Source organism: Phalacrocorax carbo, chromosome 22 (assembly GCF_963921805.1).
Source record: "Phalacrocorax carbo chromosome 22, bPhaCar2.1, whole genome shotgun sequence".
Classification (NCBI taxonomy): domain Eukaryota; kingdom Metazoa; phylum Chordata; class Aves; order Suliformes; family Phalacrocoracidae; genus Phalacrocorax; species Phalacrocorax carbo.
The window spans coordinates 3,390,149-3,409,210 of record NC_087534.1 but is presented as its reverse complement, the minus strand read 5'-3'; the positions used below and the strand labels follow the sequence as shown (position 1 = coordinate 3,409,210).

At 56.3% G+C, this 19,062-nt stretch overlaps 1 protein-coding gene across 2 annotated transcripts; it reads left to right on the top strand.

The window, feature by feature from the left end:
* Positions 1–721: 721 nt before the first annotated feature.
* TRIT1 (tRNA isopentenyltransferase 1) lies at positions 722–17,316 on the top strand. Of its 2 annotated transcripts, none has more exons than XM_064471145.1 (11): positions 722–1,028; positions 7,255–7,397; positions 7,868–7,964; positions 8,182–8,327; positions 9,230–9,372; positions 9,655–9,766; positions 10,321–10,433; positions 11,604–11,681; positions 13,452–13,561; positions 13,902–14,019; positions 16,675–17,316. In XM_064471145.1, the coding sequence occupies exons 1-11, from the start codon at positions 849–851 to the stop codon at positions 16,812–16,814; spliced, it is 1,380 nt and encodes a 459-aa protein (XP_064327215.1). In that variant the 5' UTR covers positions 722–848; the 3' UTR covers positions 16,815–17,316. The 2 variants fall into 2 exon arrangements, with proteins under 2 accessions (XP_064327215.1, XP_064327216.1); XM_064471146.1 differs by having other exon boundaries at positions 724–1,028; positions 8,179–8,327.
* Positions 17,317–19,062: the final 1,746 nt, after the last annotated feature.

The following is a 19,062-nucleotide window of genomic DNA, read 5'->3' as shown; positions in this document are numbered from 1 at the left end:
CTGCTACCACCAAAAACACCTCTGCTTTCCCACCCTAGCTTTACTCCTGGATTTGCGTGGGGCAGCCTCAGCCGGCCCAGGGCTGCTGCGGGCGCGGTGCCGCCTTCACGCCTGGGCTGGCAAATTTTTAGGACAGTTTCCCCGAGGCAGCGATAATTCCTTCCCCTCCGAGGTGGCGGAGGGGGGGTCGGCTGCCCGCACCCCTCCCCGGCCCGCAGCCTCCTGCTCCCTGTTGCTATGGCAAAGGATGTGTGTTGCCAGGGAGAGCGGAGCCGCGGAGGTACCCTCCTCCCGCCGTCGCCATGGCAACGGTCTCCCTGCCTTCCCTGCCCTCCGTTACCACGGAGACAGCCGCCGGCTCCCCATCTCCCCGTGTTGCCGTGGCGATGGGGAGGACGAGCCGCCTCCCCCCGGCTGCGGTTGCCACGGCAACGTTCTCCTCTGTTGCTACAGCAACAACCCCTCTCCTCATCCTCCTGCCCCGTTGCTATGGCAACAGCACCCTTCCCACCCCATCCTATCCCCTTAAAAAAAGGTACAGTGGGGCAGAACCCCACTCGTGGACACGGCCCCGGTGCGGGGGGTAGGGGGTCCCTGGGGGCGGGGGGTGCCCGGGGGACCCGAAAAGCGGCAGGGGGCGCGGGGATGGGCAGGGCAGGGGCTCGGCACGGGGCGGGGGACAGGGATGGGGACCCGGGCCGGGGCCGGGGCCGGGGGCAAGGGGAGGGACCGGGACCGGGGCCGGGGCCGGGAACCCCGCCTGGCAGAGGGACACAGGGCACAGGGCCCGGCCCCGTCCTCCCCGCGGGTGGCCCCGGCCCCGTCCCGCCCCCGTCCCGCCCGTCCCCATGGCAGCCGCCGGGCCGGGCCGGGCCATGGCGGCGGCCGCGCTCTGCCTGGGCCGGGCCTCGCCGCCGCCGCGGCCGCTGGTGGTGATCCTCGGTGCTACCGGTACCGGCAAGTCGGCGCTGGCGCTGCAGCTCGGGCTGCGCCTCGGCGGGGAGATCGTCAGCGCTGACTCCATGCAGGTACGGCCGGGCCCGGCGGTAGGCCCGGGTGGGAGGCCGGGGGTAAGCCCGGCGGTAGGCCCGGGTGGGAGGCCGGGGGTAAGCCCGGCGGTAGGCCCGGGTGGGAGGCCGGGGCTAGGCCCGGCGGTAGGCCCGGGGTAGGCCGGGGGGAGGGCCGGGGGTAGGCCTGGGAACCGAGAGGCGCCGGGGCCCGTCCTGGGGCTCGGTGAGGGCCGCGGCTGGGCCCGGGGGAGGCCGCGGCCAGGCCTGGGGACCGGGGAAGGCCAGAGCTGGGCCAGGGGTCCTCGGCGGGGCTGTGGGCCTGGCGGGGGGCCGTGAGGCCGGGTCGGGGCCCGGAGAGGCCCAGCCCCACGGGGCTGCAGTCCGGGCTCCCCCGGGGACTCCAGGCCCCGCGGCAGGGTGCCTTTGGGGGACAGCACAGGGGACAGATCCTGCCTGCTGGGTGTGCTCCGGGTGTACGGGCTGGCCTGGTGCCCCGTCCTGGGGAAGGGTGGTGTTTTGGGTGATGTCCTCTCCTGTATTGTGTCCCCCAGCCACGGGGCATGGCCTGGTTTACAGCACTGGCGAGCCACGGGCTCTCCTCTTGCCCGCAGGCAGACGTGTACCCCTCTGCCATTGCTCGAACCGGTTGGGGTCCCTGCACTGTGCCTGGCATCCTGGCTGGGAGACCTGGCAAGGCAGCTGTGCTGGCTGGTGCCGTCTGACCTTCCAGAGGCTGTTTTATGGATTTAGCATAAGTGAGGCTTTAATGTGGCAGTCAAAGGCAAATGCTCCCCTCCCCGGTCACCCAGCAAAGGGATACTGACAAGATCTGGGAAAGAGTATGGAATATGGTATTTGCTAGTTGCCAGTGACACTGTGGTCTTGTCTCTTACTGCAAGTGGCAGCGTAGAATACGTCAGTTGTACAGTCAGGGTCAGTAAACACCAAGGAACCGAGCCTCAGTTTTTTGGTCCTAATTGCATTCAGCTACAAGAGCTTTGTCACAAGGTGTAGATTTCAGCTGCTGCAGGGATTTTGTTACTATTCAGCAAAATGTTTTCTTTCCTAATCAACGCTTTCACCGTTCTCTATAATGGCTGAACTTTCTATCAAGTTTAATTTTAACGTATTTATTATGCTTTTTAAAAAGGTGTTTTCTGCCAACAACTTACTTTGCCCTTTGTGCTGCTCAGAGATTGACTCTCGCTGTCCTGCAGCCACTTCCTGGGTTCCTGTACCAGGCTGCTGATGCTGGTCACGGTTTGTGTCCTAGAGAGCTAAATTTAAACACCCTCTCCTGAATTTGGAGCAAGCAATCAGAAAGCTTTAATTTTATGGAATATTTTCCTTAAACTCTTTGGGAAAGAGTGCTTGAGGTCTCAGCTTAATTAACAAAATCCTGCAGGGGCAAAACATTCACGCGAGATGTGGAAGCTTTGTCCAGCGCTGCCTGATCGCGAGCAGCTGCCCTCCCAGCTGCCCAGCCCAGCCCTCGTGAAGCACCAGGCATTGCCGGTGTTGCGAGCCCTTAACGCCTGCTCCCTAACGAAAGACTGGCGCTTCCGTCTCGCTCTCCTCGAGCCCGCGGTGGGACTGCATGCGGGCTATTTTCCTCCGCCAACCCTGTCTAGGCTGGGATGGCTTTTAGTCAGCTGTTAAGTTTCCGAGGTGAGTTAATCTGCTCTAGTGTTCATGTTAGAAATGTCTCTGAGCAGAGCTTGGCTGGTGCGGTTTCACTAGCACTGGCTTTCCTCATCCGAACAAGCATTTGTTCGGGTATTCATGCCCGTTTGTGTACTGTGAATGCTGAGGTTCTCGGACCTTGCAGTGGCCGCCAGCCCAGCATACAGCCGGCTTTAATATGAGGGAAAGGGCTGTTGACTTTAGTGTTCCTGCTGCATCCTGAACTTTGCAGACGTGGCTGGAGCCGACTGGCATGGTGTGTATTCTCATTTCATGCTGGTGGATGTTTTGAAGCGTGTATTTTGTGCTCTGGTTGTTTCAGGTCCCACTGTGGGAATGCAGGCGCTGGGAAGACTCTGGCTGCAGGCGCCCAATGGCATCTGGGCTTGAGTGCCTCTTGTCCTCCTTTCCTTTTAATCTCATTCTAGCGTGACTGTGGAGCGAGAGCCGAGCAGCTCCGCTACTTTTATCCCATAACGCAGCGTGCTTTCTGCGTGGCCTCTTGGGGCGGCGAGGCGGGGGAGCCCTGCCTCTCCCCGGCCCCGTCTGCCTGAAGGCACAGCCTCAAGCAGCTCATGTCTGCGCCTCCCCCACCATGCTCCACTAACCCCCGTGCCCTGCTTAGGCGGCCGCAGCCAGCCAACTGGGTCTGCTTTCTTGCTGGCTTTGTTCCTGTGGAATATTGTCTCCCTGCTGCATATCCCTCTGCCATGCAGAGCTGGCTTCGGTGTCCTTGCGGAAGAGTCGCTGGGTTTGAAAAATCCCATTGCTCATTCTCGACTGACAGCTGCCAGCGACCGTGTCGCCCTCGGCCCCCTCTGTCCATTCATCGCTGTGCCCCGTGCGGGCTCCGTGGAGCTCTGACAAATGCTGGCAGTGTTTTGGGCAGCTGCTGGAGCTGGAGCCAGGCTCAGGAAGGGGCTGGGGAGCCCCAAGCCCACCTGTTCCCGCACACAGGCACCCCTCTATCTCCAGGGTGTTTTCGTCATGGCTGTGCGTTGCTGTGGTCAAATTACTGACTTAGCTGCTGCCTGTGTGCAGCTCAGGAGCTCTGGTTAATCTGGTGGCCTCTTAATCTTTCTTTTTGTCCTTTCTGTTGCTGTTTGTCATCCCAGTGAGTTTTGTTTAGGAGTAAGTCATTCCCTGGGAAAGTCAGGCAGGGTGAAGCCAGTCCTGTTTCTTCGTTCCTGGCTGAGCAGCAAGTGTGCAGGAATCCCAGTGCCAGCTTGCTGGAGGGCCCCGTCCACCCCCGATCCCACCATCCCCTCTGGATTTCACCCTTGGAAGTGGCAATGCAGTCCTTCTCTGGAGGCTGTTGTGGCACACTGGGTACATTTGCCAGTTAGTGTGTCAAGTCAGGACATCTTAAGAGCCTTTGCTGACATCCTTCTTCTGTCAGGTATCAGAGTGGGGAGTGGATCGTGCTCTCCTTGCACCCTGGCATGGTTTGGGTCCTCCATGCCTCTCTCCATCTGGGAGATCCCTTGGCCCTTGTGAAATCTTAATGCTTTTCCTGGCCGTAGGTGGCTTGGATGTGTCTAGGGCTGCTGTGCTGTACAGCCGTCATGTCACCTTCTGTACAGTGCTAGTGCTCCCTGCGCTCAGGGCAAGGACAGTGCCTTTCCCCCTTCAGTGCAGACGGTGACAAAGGGATAGGGTTTGGGATTGTGCATGAAACTGGTGGCAGAGAGAGGATTTGGGAGAGCCCACCCTTCCTGCACTGCAGGGTGGGGACCCTCACCACCATTTCCTGAGAATTGCTGGTGTTTGTGTCTCCTGCCTCAGCTTCCCCACCCTTTAAAAAGGGGAGACAGCACTGGCCTTCCAGCACAGTGCTGAGAGCTGTGGGACTGACCTGCCCAGGCGTTTCAGCGTCAGAGGTGGGAAGACGCCATCAAGGCTAAGCATCTTTAGCCCCAGGCTTGTATTCTGTGTCTCGGAGGCCTGCTGCTGCAGGCTGCCACTAATCTGTTTTGGGGCCTTAGAAAGCAACAAAGGCTTATCTGAGCTGCTTGCCGAAAATAGAAATGAGTGTCAGGAGGACGTCTCGGTGCGAGGCCCTGCCGACAGCCAGCTGGTGGAAACCTTCTCTGGGCTTTGCTCGGTGTGAGTAAAAGGCGGCCTTTGTTTCCTCGCAGCCCACACACTGACACCGCATTCCTCCTCCTCTTGTTGCCAGATATTCGGGGAGTCTCTCGGTGTTTAATCTCCGGGAGAACCTTGGGGGATTGGAGGCTGAACTGTAAATCCCAGCTCTGCCTGTGCAGGGCACTGGGAGCTCCTGGCTGCCTCCAAGCCTCCCCATCAGCCCTCTGTATTGACTGTGATTTAAGGCAGACGAGTGGGAGTTGGAGAAGCTGGAGGGCTGGACTGGCCCTTGCTGGGGGAGAGAAGTCACTGAGCCAAAGCTCACCGAATTCAAAGGCTTTTGGTGCCGACTGGAGACCTGCGTTGAATGCGCTGCTCAGCCCAGGCTGGGTAGTGGGAGGGGATCAATAGACTGCAGCCAGCCACGGGGCATGTTGGCAGAGAGCTGCCTGTCCTCCTGTCTGCTTGTCCCCTGGAGCCAGCTGGGTTTCTGCAGGGCAGACAGGAAGAGCATTTGGTTGCCCTCCTGCTCCCCCCTTGCTTCCTGCCCCCAGGCGAGCCTTTTTCTGCTGAGAGATGGGGAGCAGAAGCTGGCCTTCACCCTCCAAGAGGCAAGTGCAAGAGCTAAGCAAGACGGGGAGTGTCTGCCAGGCTGCAGCTGGTTCAGCCGCCCCAGCAGCTCGCATGACTGCTCCGGGCAGGGATCGGGCTTCCCTGCTCCACTAACCTCGGATTGTCCCTTGCTGCCGCTCCGTGCCTCCTGTGGGTCACCTCTGTGTCACCTTGTCCTTCTGTCTGGGACCAGGGGAGGCAGCGGGTGGAGGCTGCACTGCAGCCGGAGGCTTGGCAGTGTCTTAGAGGGGATTAAGAGGAAATTCTGTTTCTGGAAGTCTGGCCCTCTGGCTGGTGTTGTTTCTGAGTGATGGAGGAGGAAACGAGTACAGCCATTTTCAGTCTCTTCTCCCATCAGGCCAGTTTATCCCGAGCTGGGAGACTATTCCAAGCAGGGAGGTGCTGAGAGCTAAACACATCCTCCCTGCGACCACAGCACAAAGCAGAGCCTCAGCCACTGCCTGGCATAGAGGGTGCTCAGTCCTTGGCATGGCGCAGAGCTGGGCTGGAAGGAAAGGCTTTATGTGCCCCACTGCGACCACATGCCTACTGCCAGCACCCTTGGGGTGCAGGTCCCTGCTCTGATCCCTGTTTGTCTGCAGCGCTGCTGCAGAGCCTCACAGCACCCGCTGACAGGCATGTCTAAGGCAGTGCCGGGGCACAGGGGCACCCCACGCTGAGGAGGGTTGTGTTTGCATGACATGGGGAGCAGGGTGACGAGCCTTCCTCCCTTCTCCTGGGTGAAAGATGCTGTCACCTGAAAGGGCTCTGCTCACAGGACGCAGGCAAGCAGTGGGGATGGGATGCCAAGCTGAGGTGGCTGTTGTGCTTTCACCACCTGGGTCTGCAGGCTGGGCTGTGGCTGTTGTTTTATGCAGCCTGGAGGGTGGATTTGGGCTGTGGCTCAGATGCGTGCTGCTGGGATCGCAGGTTGCCTTGGCTCTTTACCAAGACTACTCCTGAAGCGTTGGTTTGGGTGGCTTTTCTTTCTGCTCTCCTTTTAGCTGTCAGGCTGAGGGCCAGCATCTCTCAGCAGTGCTCTTCAAGATTATATATCCCAAACTCGAGACTGAGGACACACCTCAAAGTGACGAGATACTGCTGGTTGCACTCACCAGTGTCTCCTGGCTCCTTGGTACAGGACAGTGCCTGTTTTCCCCTGGGGTCGCTGGCCTGCACCGATGTGTTTTGCTGCTCTCTGTACCTGACCAGCTCAAGTGAGAGCAGGCAGCAGGCGGTACATCAGGTGTGCATGAGCTGAGACTGTCTGTGTGTGTTTAGGAGGCTCCAAGAAGTTGCATGTTGCATCCATTGAGATCTTTGTGTGTTATGGGAAGCAGTGATCCGTGTCCCCAAACAAGACTCGGTGCTGTGCCGGAGATGGGTGTTTGGAGAGAGGCACACCTGAGCTTTCAGCTGCAACAGCAGCAGATGAGGAGCCAGCAGCTTGGAGGCAGCCACCCTTGTTGTTTTGGGGCTCTGTGCTTTGGAGCTGGGCTTGGTTGTTTACGCTGACCGGGCTCTGACACTGCTCTCTGATCACTCAATCAGCCTTTCCATCCCTAACAGCAGGGTTATATCAGACCAGGAAAGCAGTCGTGAGCGGTTGGAGTCATGGTTCATCTCCTGTGGGCAGGAGCAAACACCAGAGAGAGGCAGTTTGGCCCTGGCAGGAGCAGGGGTTGGCAAGATTCCTGCTGCCTCACCCAAACGGGGCACGTGCTGCCTGCTTCTCCAGAGACCGGCGAGGGGCTCGGAGGAGTGATAGGGGCAGGCAGCGGCTGTGCGTGGGGAAGGAGCAGTGGTCAGTGGGGGGTTTCATGGGACGCAGAGGTGAATGACAGGCTCTTCTCTTCCCCAGGTGTACAAGGGCTTGGACATCATCACAAACAAGGTTTCTCCCCAGGAGCAGCGTCTGTGCAGGCACCACATGATCAGCTTTGTGGATCCCCTTGTCTCTAACTACACAGTGGTGGATTTCAGAGACAAAGCTGTGGCTCTGATATCCTTTCAAGCTGCAGCCTGTCTGGCTGAGCTGATAGTGATTTCCCCCCTCTACAGCCAGGCCTGCAAGAGAGATCAGTGTTTGCATCAGCCTTGGGCTCTCCACATTGCAGCTAACTCCAGTTTTCAGAGTATAGTGCTGGCAAGGGGTGCTTGGAGCTTCTTTTGCCCAGCTAACGCTCAGGACAGTCCCTCCACCCAGGGCTCGTTGGGGAAGATCTCTGCTGCACCGCAACAGTGCTGAGCTGGGTTTTGCACTCCCTGGCAGTTCCTGGGTGTCCCTGAGTTTTGGTGGTAGCTGGCACAGGTAGCAAAGGATAGTAAGAGATGAGGGACACCTATAACCCCGACCTGCAGCCTTACTGGCTCCTTGGGGCTGGAATAGTGGGGTCTGGGCCCCCGGCTGCTGCTCCCCACAGCCCTCCCTCCCTGCCATGCATCTCTGCTTACACTCCCTGACTGTGGCACATTGAAGATATCTTTGCCAGAGACAAGATCCCGATTGTTGTGGGAGGAACCAACTACTACATCGAGTCCCTGCTCTGGAAGGTCCTTATCAACACCAAGGTACTGTCGGGGGGCTGCGTATCCCTCCGGGAAAGGGTGAGCCCCATGTTCAGGGCAGGCTTCCTGCAACCAGGCATGGTGCTCCCCCTGCTAGAGTGGGGCAAAGAGAACCAAAAGCCCCTCGTTCACCCCGTGGGTGTGGGGAATCCTCCTGGTTGTGCTGGCCTTGCACATGAATGAGTGGCTTGACTCAGGGCTGCCTTGTACCCCACAGCAGAAGGCCAGTACAGCCCCTGAGCTGGTCACTGACAGGAAAGTGGAGCTGGAACAGCTGGATGGTGTCGAGCTCCATCGCCGCCTAAGCCAGGTGGACCCAGAGATGGCAGCCAAGCTGCACCCCCATGACAAACGCAAAGTGGCCAGGTGAGCTTGGTGTGCTGGGGGTAGGGGTGCCAGGACCCAGCACCCCTTCCTGAGGAAATTGTGTGCCTGGGAACATGGCAAGATGGGCTCTTCCATCCCAGGGAGGTGCTCCTAGTCTCTTAGCAAAGTGCTTCAGGACCTTGGAGCACTGGTGTTGGGGAGCTCTCTGGGATCTTAGAGCTTTGGCCACGCAGTCCCCAGCTTGAACTGCCTTTGGGGTCCAAGACAGCGTATTGCTCCTGGTTTGTGTGCACCAGGGCTGCTCCCACTGCCGTGCCCCAGCAGCAGGGTTTATCTGGAGCTATTTAAAGAGCAAGCTGCCATGCAGGCTGAGTAACATACCTGAGCTCTGTGGGAACAGCACGGCAGCAAGATCAGGCTTGCTGCTTTGGCGGGCCCATCCCAGCCGAACCCTGGCCTGGGGGGAGCAGAACGCCGCCCACCCCATTCGCACGGTGCAGGGGGAGGGGGAGGGAGGGTTGGGCACCCTGCACAGCTTCCTCCACCTCCCTGGCTGGGCTGGGCTGAGCTGGCAGTAATGCTTCGCATCATCGGCAACGTTTGCCCCTTCCCTGCAGCCCTGCCTGGCTGGAAAGGGCAGGGCTGGAGCCAGAACCCCATCCCCTGCAGGGCTTGTCCTGGTGCCAAGGAGGAGTGGGTGGCTGTGCTCTGGGCTCCTTGGGTGCTATTGCTGTGCTCCGCACTACATTGCACCCCCAGGACCTGGGTGTGCTTGGGATGCCAGGCATGGGAGGGGGCAGAAATCTGCCCTCCCCCCACATGAGAGAGTTGGATCACAGCAAATGTCTGCGGTTCTTTTTGATGGAGCCCCCAGGGCTGCTGGGGAAATGGAAAAGCTCATCCTCACCCAGCCTCTGAGCTCTGTCTGTCTCTGCTTACAGGAGCCTACAAGTATTTGAAGAGATGGGGATCCCCCATAGTGAGATCTTGCACCAGCAGCAGGAGGAGGAAGGTGGGGGACCCTTAGGGGGCCCCCTAAAATACCCACATTCCTGCATCTTGTGGCTCCATGCAGACCAGGCAGGTGAGAGGGGGCTTTGCACAGCTCCTGGCTGGCTGAGCATGGTGATGCGGGGTTAGGGCTGACTCCCTGCTCCTGCCCCAGCCTCCTCCCTGAACAAGGCGACAATTCTTTTGGCATCAGTGGGCGTAACAGAGGACCCGCTCCCCTCGCCTGCTGGGCTCTGCCTTCCTCAGGTGGATCGGAAGGCTGGCAGTGCCCCGAGCCCTAGCACACTGTCCTGCTGTGGGCCTCCTGAGGGCACAGCTCTGAGCGGCTGAGTGTGTCCTGCTCTCCACCTCCCAGTTCTGGACCAGCGACTGGAGAAGCGGGTGGATGACATGCTGGCTGCAGGACTGCTGGAGGAGCTGCGGGACTTCCACCGACGCTACAACCAGGAGAAGGTGGCCGAGAACCGGTGGGTGAGAAGCCAGCTCCCTTTCTGCTCCCAGTCCCACCTGCCAGATCCATGCAGGGCCTGGACCAACTCTCCCTGCAGCAGCTCCAATGTATTGCTACTCCCAGCCCTCTCCTGGCAGCGCCCGCTCCTGAGGCAGGGGCACCATCAGTGGAGGGGTCTGAACCAGCCAGATCCTCCAGCATTTCCTGCCCTTCCCTGCCAGAACTCTTAGACCAGCGTTGGTCAAACAGCAGAGTCCCTGCGGGTCTCAGCATTGAATTAATTTTGCCTGGACCGTAACTGCCAAGTGGTGACATTTCCCCTCAGTAAAAATTACTTGGTGCTGCCCAAGTGTTCACACAGCAAAGCTGACATGGACTGTCACTGAAGGCTCAGGTCTGCGTTCCTGTGTGTGCCTGGCTTGGCTTGTCCCCCGACGCCGTGGGCTTGTGTCACCTGTGGGGGTCCCGCCTGGTGAGACGCAAAGATCTGAGCTCTTATGGGGAGGGTTGAGGTTTCCCACTGCTCTGAAGGAGACTGCTTTGACTTCTGCCTCTTGTCTTGTTCTGCAGGCAGGATTACCAGCATGGCATCTTCCAGTCCATCGGCTTCAAGGAGTTCCATGAGTACCTTGTCAGTGAGGGGAATTGCTCGCCTGAGACCAGTGCTCTGCTGCTGCAAAAAGGTGAGAGGAGCACCCTGCACGCCCTACATCCCTCAGCCCCACGCAGCTCCAGGTGGCACTGCGTAATGGTCTGAACCAAGCTCAAACCTTAGAGCAAGTCTTGTTGGGGTTGAGCTGCACCTTTCTCTCTGCATTTTCCAATTTTGCTAGCCCAGGGGGGCAGGGACTCCTTTTTCAGTGCTTGGAGAGCATCTCTGAACACACCCAGAGCAATTCCTTCCTCCCTTCCCCCAGGCCTCCTTGCAAGATGTACTGGGCTTGGGATCTGGAGCTGGTCCACCAGTGACCTGGGTGATGGGTTCCCAGCCAGAATGTGAATGCTGTGGGGAACAGGGCTAGAAAGAAGGAATGAAGCAGAACTCAGCATCTAGTTCAGCAGCAGGGAAGGGATCTAGCAGATCACAGCATGAGTCCAATAGTCATGTGCTCTTTGATGGCATGTGTCATTCTGGAGTGTCTGGACTGATGTGCTGTCGTTAAGAGAAGAGAGCTGCTTCGCTTCTCAGCGCAGCGGACGTCCCAGGCCAGGTCAGTCTGTGACGAGGAGGGTTCAGTGCAAAGTGGAGATGGAGGCTGAGGAAACCACAGAAATGATAAAAAGGCTTGAAAACAAGTCTGGTGCAGAAAGGTCTCGTGTCTGCTCAGGAGACGATTACAGAAGGATATGATAAGCATGGTACTAAATACTGAAAGGTTGTACAGTGGTAAACCATCCTCTGGGCCCACTGGGACTAGGACAAGGAGTCCTGGGCTCCATTTGCACAGAGAAGTATTCGGTTAGGTGTTATGAGAGCAGTGCAGCCCCTGAACAGATTGTTCTACCTGCTAAAAGCTTCAGGGCTGAGGTTTTGGGCCCTTTCCACTCAGTGTTCATTCAAGGGCATTTAGGACACCGTGTCCAGCCCTTCTGTACTGCCACTGCCCTTACGCTCTGTCTGGCAGGGCTTGGCTGCTTTGCTGTGATGACCCCTTCTCACTGCTGGCTTGGAGACTTCCAGACTGACAGTAGAAATATTTCCTTTGAGTGGGCATGGTACCATCCAGCACAAGCTTTTGCCTTGTGTGATTTGTTCGCACCAGAGCTGATGGCCTTTTCTCACTCTGCTCTGAGCTCAGCTTGCAGTGTTGTGCTGACCTTTGTTTTCATTTTTTACTTCCTCTGTTTCAAAGGGATCCAGGCCCTGAAACAGGTGACCAAGAGATATGCCCGGAGGCAGAACAAGTGGGTCCGAAACCGCTTCCTGAGACGTAAGTCCTCTGTTCCTGCCCTGCCTCACCATCTCTGTTCTCACATCTCTTCTCATCCCTCCTTGGCACATCCCCTGCTCCCAGCTCAAGAGAGGCGAGTGATGGCTGCTCTGCTTTGAGGCAGTGTGTGCGGGGCGGGGCGGACATGAGTCCGGCAGAGATCAAATGATCCTGCCTGGATTCTTCTGGCTTGCCTGGGCTGCCCTGGCTCTGCAGGTGTCTGCTGCTGGCCAGATGCTTCCAGGATCCACCCACCAGGCTCTGCCCTGATTGCACCCTGAACATGTGGGAAAGAGAGCAGCCGCTCAGCTCTCCTGAGAGCCCACCCAGCACTGTCCATGTTTATCTTGCCCACAGCCTGTCTGCCCAAACAGTCAGGAAGCCAGCTCCTTCTCACTGCTTCCCCTGTACCTCTGACTGCCTGTCAAGGGAAGATATTCCTCTGCCACTAGAAGTGCCATCAGGACAGCTAATATCCCCACAGAACAAAGCAAGCAAAAGCTCAGCCCCGTGGCAGGCAGCAGTAGATGATGATGGCTGCAGCATCCTTGCATCCCATCCTGCTGACGGCTCCTGAGGGGCTCGGAGAGGGGCTGCCCAGCACTGTCCTCTCCTCAGGCACCCACACATGCTCCCTGTGCAGGGTGAAAGGCCCGGTTGACAGCTGCCCTCCAGGTTAGGAGCAGGAGCCCACTGGCTCCTCTTAGCCTGGGCTGTGCTCGCCACGGTGGCAAGGAGCCAGCAGGACTTCCCCATCCCAGCCCCAGTCTTGGAGCAGGGCCAGCAGCAGCAGCTGGGAGCCGGGCACTTGTTGAAAGGTGCTTAGTAGGGGCAAAACAACAATAAAATTAAAAAAAAGGTAGGGAGAAACTCGAGTCAAAAGACGGGCTTTGAACGGGGTGCAAGAGCTTTCCTGGAGCCATGTGCTTGGTGGCTATGGCTCACCTTTCTGGTGGCAGGTGTGCTTCAGATCAGCCCTGTCGGGAGCTTGTTTGTGGTTACAGCAATAAAAAGCAGCACCTGCTGGAGACTGGCACGCGGCAGCCTTTGATGGCTTTGTCCAGGCGGGGCCATGTGCCCGACGTCTGCGGGCAGGTGAGCTGCGCAGGGCAGCCGTGTTGCCGGCAGGAGTGGGCACTGTCTGATTGCAGCTGTCTTGCCCTGGCTGGGCTGCAGTGAGCGCCCCGTGCCCTCGTGCCAGGCTGGGGCAGGCCAAAGGAGTGGCTTTGAAACCGTGCATTGTCAAGTCAAGGCATTAGTAAAGCATCTCCCACTGCGGCCTGCTACTGTGAGCCAGGAGTGTTGACCCCTGCAGCCACACAAGTAATTACAGCTCTGAGTGGGAACCTGCACCCGCAGGTTCCTCATCCAGGCTCCATGCCTGTGTCTCCTTGTAAGCTTTGTGTAATGGCTTTGTGCCTGGATCTAGCTTTCAATATTCTGCAACCTCCTGTGGACCACAGCCGTGATGAAGTGTTTGCTGGTATGATGGGCTCTTGGTGTGCTTGGATTTTGTAATGCTGTCTTGAAGGCAGACAACCAAGAAGATTCTTGCTTGAGGTCTTAGGCGTTCTTGTTCTTTGCGAGGGTGGCGCGCCCCAAGCTGAGGTCTCTGGTAATTTTGGCTCTGGAAAGGCTGACGCCATTTGCTTCTGAACGCTAAAGGACAGGAAAGAGCAGATCCCCCCTGGCCACAATGTAGCCCTGTGGGTGCTGGGACATGATGCTGGGGAGGTTCTGGTGGTGACCTGCCTTTCTGTGTCTCCATAGGTCCTGGGCCCAATGTACCCCCAGTGTATGGCTTAGAGGTGTCTGATCTTGTGAGGTGGGAGGAGGATGTGCTGAAACCTGCTCTGGAGATTGTGGAGAGCTTCATCCAGGTACCGGGTAACTGGAATTAACACATGAGCTGTGGCTGAGAAGCCAACTTCTTGATAGTCTCCAGGCCACATAACGTGGCACTTAGTCCCATGAGCAGGGCTCTCTGTGTACACGGCCAGCCTTGGGCTTTCATTGCAGTGGCAGAGGGTTGTTGTCTAAGCTGACAATTTCTCTTAATGCCCAATACTCCGCTTGTCTTGCATGGTAAAACTACAGCGTCTGTCCTGCTAACCTTAATGTCTGGGTGTGGCAAGTTCACATCCCAGACTCTACCGAAGTGAACACAGCCAAGCAAACTTCCATAGCAGAAACCAATTTGAGGCACTATTTAACCTACAGGGACGTGAGCCCCCAGCAGAGCCTGTGAAGATGGAGTACGATATAAACGAGAACAAACGGAGTCATCGCATGTGTGACCTCTGCGACAGAGTCATCATCGGGGACAGGGAGTGGGCAGGTAGGATCCGGTGGGGGGGAGAGGAGAGGACCTGGGAGGGGGCACGGTGAGCACAGTTTTGCAGAGGGATCCAGCGAGGCAGTTCTCCAGAGCAGAGCCGCTTCCTTGGCTGTCTCTGCTTGGCTGGATGACCCTCAGCACATGATCTTGGGCTTTCAAGGATTGTTTACAGCCCATGTATGAAAGCAGCCATTTGCAAGCCCAGAGGGGGTGCAGGAGCTGTGCTACAGCAGCCATCTGTCGGGCTTCCCCCCCTTCCCAGGCAACCAGTAAACACTGCCGCTCTCTGCCGTCACGCCAGACACGGGGATCTATACGTAGCATCAAAATTCAGAGCTGTCTGTGTTTAGTCAGGGCTGCTGGTCCTTTTCAGCACTTCAGATACTTTGTCAAAAGGCACAGAACAGATTTGTTTCTTTTAAAATTTTAGTGTGTAAAATGAAAGTTTCTTAATGTTTTTAATAGCTCAGTTTTGCTCCAGTATCTCCTATTTGTGTGTTTTGTGTTTTGTTTTTTTTTTTTAAAACAAGTATTCCTAGCTGTAATGGTAATAGAAAAGGATTTTCTCTTTTCAATAGACTTACTTTAAAAGAGCTCAGTTGGAATCTGATTAACTCAGTGAATTTATCTGTGCTGTGAGGCTCATGCTGAGAACCAGAAATAAAAAGCAGTGGAGAAACTGGCTGCAGAAGTGAAACTGGTAAATCTCCATGTGTTGCCCGAATGCAGTACATGCAGACACAATGCAAAGATAAATTTCCCAGGTGACTGGTCGTTGGATTTGAACAAGTCACTTATTCCTATTGAGCCAGGGAACTGCTGAAAGCAAAGATGGAAGTTGGCTCAGCAGAGGAAGCTCATTGTAGTGAGATCGATTTGTAAATGTAATTGGTATTTTAGCCAGTCTCAGCGTGGAGGTGCTTTGAAGGAGCTCTGCCTACTCCAGAACTAGATATAAGGAATAAATATTTTATGATGAGGGTGGTGAAACACTGGCACAGGTTGCCCAGAGAGTCTGTGGAGGCCCCATCCCCAGAGACATCCAAGGTCAGGCTGGACAGGGCTCTGACCAACCTGATCTAGCTGAAGGTGTCCCTGCTCACTGTGGGGGGGTTGGACTGGATGGGCTCTAAAGGTCCCTCCCAACCCAAACCATTGTGTGATTCTCTGATGCTATGACTGAAAGCTATCAGGGTCCATGCCATCCTTCCAGGTCCAGCAGGTTTTGTGACCGAGTGGGATCTCCTCAAACACTCCCCCGCCAAACCCTACAGCTGCAACTACATGTCCCCTAGGGATGTCATCCCAAATTTTGATAGGTGATGACCATAACTTTCTGAACCAAGACCAGCTGTTGTTCTCTGCACCAGCTGAATTTGGCTCAGATCCCCAGATGGTGGAAGAAAAATGGTCCAAAACCTGGGTGTTGCTTGTAACTGCAAAATGTAAAAGCTCAAAGGGAAGTGCAAACAGTAGTGGGAGCTGAGTTGATCTGCAATCTGGTCTGTTTTCTTAAGTCAAGTTACAGATAGTTCTGGGAACTGCTTCCCAGTACCCCACTGGCTCTGGAAGTTTTAAAAAAATTTATCTAGTTTTACAATTTGTATGGACTTAAAAGAGCACACCTCCCCAGATGACAGCAGAAATCAGTGCTTCTTCCAGCCACTCTACGCTTTGGTGTTGCTTGCGACAAATTGTAAGAGGTGAGACTTCATTTCAATCTGAGGGTGACCCTCCAGCATTGTGATAAAGCACCAGCTTTGCATGTAATTTCATCCTTTGGCAGAAAAGGATGACTGGAAAACACCTGAGGGCCTTGATTCAGTGAGCACATACCCTTGTTTAATTAAGGCCCTGCTTGAAAAGTTTGCTGCTTTAATTGCTGCTCTGATCTCTTGGAAATAGCAAAACCGCCCTGCTAAGACGGTACATTGGTCTGGTTAGACAAAGCACCTTCTACTTAGATAATACCACTGATACGGGAGGTTTTACTGTCCTTGACTATTTGATTTCAAACAGAAATGTATCTCCTGCTGCCCTGCTGTGTCAGTACAAGTTGCATCCTTGGGATTATGCCTCTATTCCCATCCGACTCCTGCAGTAGCTGGGGGCCTTGCCCTGGAGTTATGCAAAAGCATAATTATGCTCCGGGCTCCGTCCCTATCCGCTCTGTAGATGTACAGGATATCCCCAGTGCTGTGGTGCAGGCATCTAGGCTTACAAATGATCCTGGCAGCGCTCCATGGGGCGGCGGATAGTTGCACAACCTCGCCTGCATCCTGAAATGTGCCGCCTCTTTGGCAACGCTTTCCTCCTGTCCTGACGCTGTGTCTCGGTTGGGAGCAGACTTGCTGGGAGAGTTGAATCCTGACAATCTGGAGTCTTCTGCATATACGGAGCCAGTTTTTTTTTCCCTCTCCCAGTCCTTCCTGTGGTCAGGAGAAGGCTTGGAAGGGTTGTCCCCCTCTGAGCCCGGTAGTTTGGCTTAGAAGAGTCCTGAGAAATGGCCAGGGCAGGGCTTGGGAGTTTGCTTTTCTGCAGGAATGAATTGTGTGGGAGGATGCGAAGGGAGGGCGCTCTGCACCGTGCAGCGGGGTCAGGTTGGGCATTTCCAAGTTCCCCAGAGTTAAATGCTCTGTTTGCCTCTTCCTCCAGCTCACACACGATCCAAATCCCACCTGCACCATCTGAAGAAAAGAAGGAAGCTGCAGGCTGCCAGCCGTGCTGCAGAGACCTCAGGGGACAGTGGGGGCGCAGAGACCTCGGGCGAGGACAGCAGCTTGCCTTTGCCATAGCCCTGCAAACCAGCTGGCGAAGGGGAGCAGCCGCGCTTCCACCTGTGCGGCGAGGAAGCGACTCAGTCCTGGGTGGCCTTGAACCGAACGAGCTGAGTCATTTTTTTTGGGATGAAGCAGGTGTGTAAGTGACGGCCAAAGGCCGGCGGCTGCATCGGATCCTCTTCATGTGGCCTCATTGCGCCGTGTTCCCATGCTTCCCCAGCCCTACCTGGAAAGGGCTGGGCCCCGGGGCAAGGCTGCTAGGCGCATCCTCCCATGCCAAGCGTTAATTCCTGCCAGAGACGCAGCATTATCCTTGGAATGGTTGAGCCAATCCTGCTGGCATGCGAACGTGTCGTTCTCAGAGACAGAAATACCCTGCACTCCTCCGGCTTGGCCAGGAGTGCAGCTCCGGAGCTGAGTGAGCTCTTGCTGCCTTTATTGTGGAGAGGATATTTTTTTTTCTTTTATATGGAAATAAAGTTGCAAGAGTGTTGTGGGTTCCCCTCCCTATTAACAAGTGCAGTTTTCTTGCTCTCTGTTCCCACCTGGCCCAGGTTCCCTGCTCTGGGTACAGCGCAGGACATCCAGGCCTGGTTCCTTCTTCCAGTCCCCTTTTCTGCAGCTCCTGAGGGAGCTGAGCAGATGTTCTCAGCTTGGTGGAGGCAGGCTGATCCCTATGCACATAGCAGGTGCAGAAGGAGCTGGCACCTGTTAAACAGGAACTTGGAAATGATCTCATCAAGTTTGCAGCAGATGAGTCTGTCCTAGTTAAAGCTGAATTCCGGGGGGTTTACACTGTGGTTTGGCAGTGGGAACCGGCCCCGCATTTGAATCCGAGTTGCTGAACAGCAAATTCCTTGTGCCGCGTCCGCGAGGCAGTTGGTCTCCACAGCGTCGTTCCTGGAGGACGCGAGCGCTGTCTGCCTCACCGCGCTTCCCGGCGTGCCGCTTCGGTTGAAACCGGGAGGGCCTTTTCCAGGGCAAATACAATCAAGACGGTTCCTCCTGGGAGGGTTTTGGGGTGCTAGAGCATGATTTTTTCCTTCAACTGCTTGCGATACACCATGTGGCAAGAGGCATCTCTTGGGGCTCAGCCTGCAAGGGGTGGTGTGGGCAGACCTGCCATCACAGGCTCTGGAGATGCCTGCTCTGGTGGGGATTAGATTAAACCTCCAGCTTGTGTTCCTCAGCATTGAATTATTTCTTGTATCGCTCTGTGGGGTGGCTGCCTTGGGCTGTTTGGTAGGGCTGTGGGGTGGCTTGGGAGCTCAGACTGAAGGGAATATGCAAGGAAGAGCTGGGAATTTGGGCAGGCTTTTCTCTGCCAGCATTGGGCAGAGCTAGGCATCAGCTTTGAAACGCTGGGCACCGCATTTGTGTTGCTGGGTCTGTCTGCCGTGCCAGCTGAACCTCTTCTCCAGCCCAGACTTGTTTGCCATCCACGCTGAGTCAAGCGTATGTGGGTATGGGCTCAGCCCAGCGCTGGAGCAGACGGCCGAGGGGGTCTCATAGCCTGGATGGACGAGATGCAGGTGAGGCCGGGTGTAAAGCCCCATTCGTCGCTGATGTGCTGAGCCTGGTCTTTTGATAGACAGCGTGGACGTGTTGATTCATCTCCCCAGGCCAGGCTGGGATCATCGTGGCAGCTCTGTGAATGAGGGGTGGGATTATGTGCTCTGTCTCCTGAGTGCAGTCAGATGACCATACTCTTAGAAATGCATTTAATATCCTTAATCGGTTTAATATGAACTTTGTTATCCCCACAGATAAATGTTATTCCTCTACCACAATAGCTGCTAGGCTGCCTGTTCTGTTCAAGAGCATGCTCATAACGGGCTGTGCTGCAGCCACGGTCAGGCAGGGTCCCCCAGGCCTTCCGTGTCACCGCTGTCATGCCTTGTCTTGAGGGTAGCAGCTCCCAGGTGTCTCAGGAGAACAGGGCTCTGTCATACTAGCTTGTTCCTGCTGTGGCTGGGCTGGGATATGGAAGGTGGAAGCACGCCCTGATCCTGCAGCAGCAAGAAGCAGGTGAGTTTGCTTTCTTGGAGAGGTAGGGGCTGTCGATGAGGACACAGGTTTTTATTGATGCAGAGCCAAGGCCAGCATCTGTGCCATGATTTGCTCTCCAAGGAAGCTGGTGTCTGTTGTACCTCTGTTGTTTGAAGGACTCTAAGGCAGGGACTGGGGTTGAGCTCCTGGCAAGGGTCGCACCAGTTCCTGGCGCTGCCACGTGTTGTTCAGCTCCTGCTCCTCTTGCCCTGGG

Bases quoted from the DNA above. Each gene is read 5' to 3' on its own strand.
- TRIT1 (XM_064471146.1), top strand. From the start codon at position 849: ATGGCAGCCGCCGGGCCGGGCCGGGCCATGGCGGCGGCCGCGCTCTGC. The intron at 7,398-7,867 runs ATCCTTTCAAGC...ACTGTGGCACAT, and splicing joins GACAAAGCTGTGGCTCTGAT to TGAAGATATCTTTGCCAGAG. The intron at 11,682-13,451 runs GTAAGTCCTCTG...GTGTCTCCATAG, and splicing joins CCGAAACCGCTTCCTGAGAC to GTCCTGGGCCCAATGTACCC.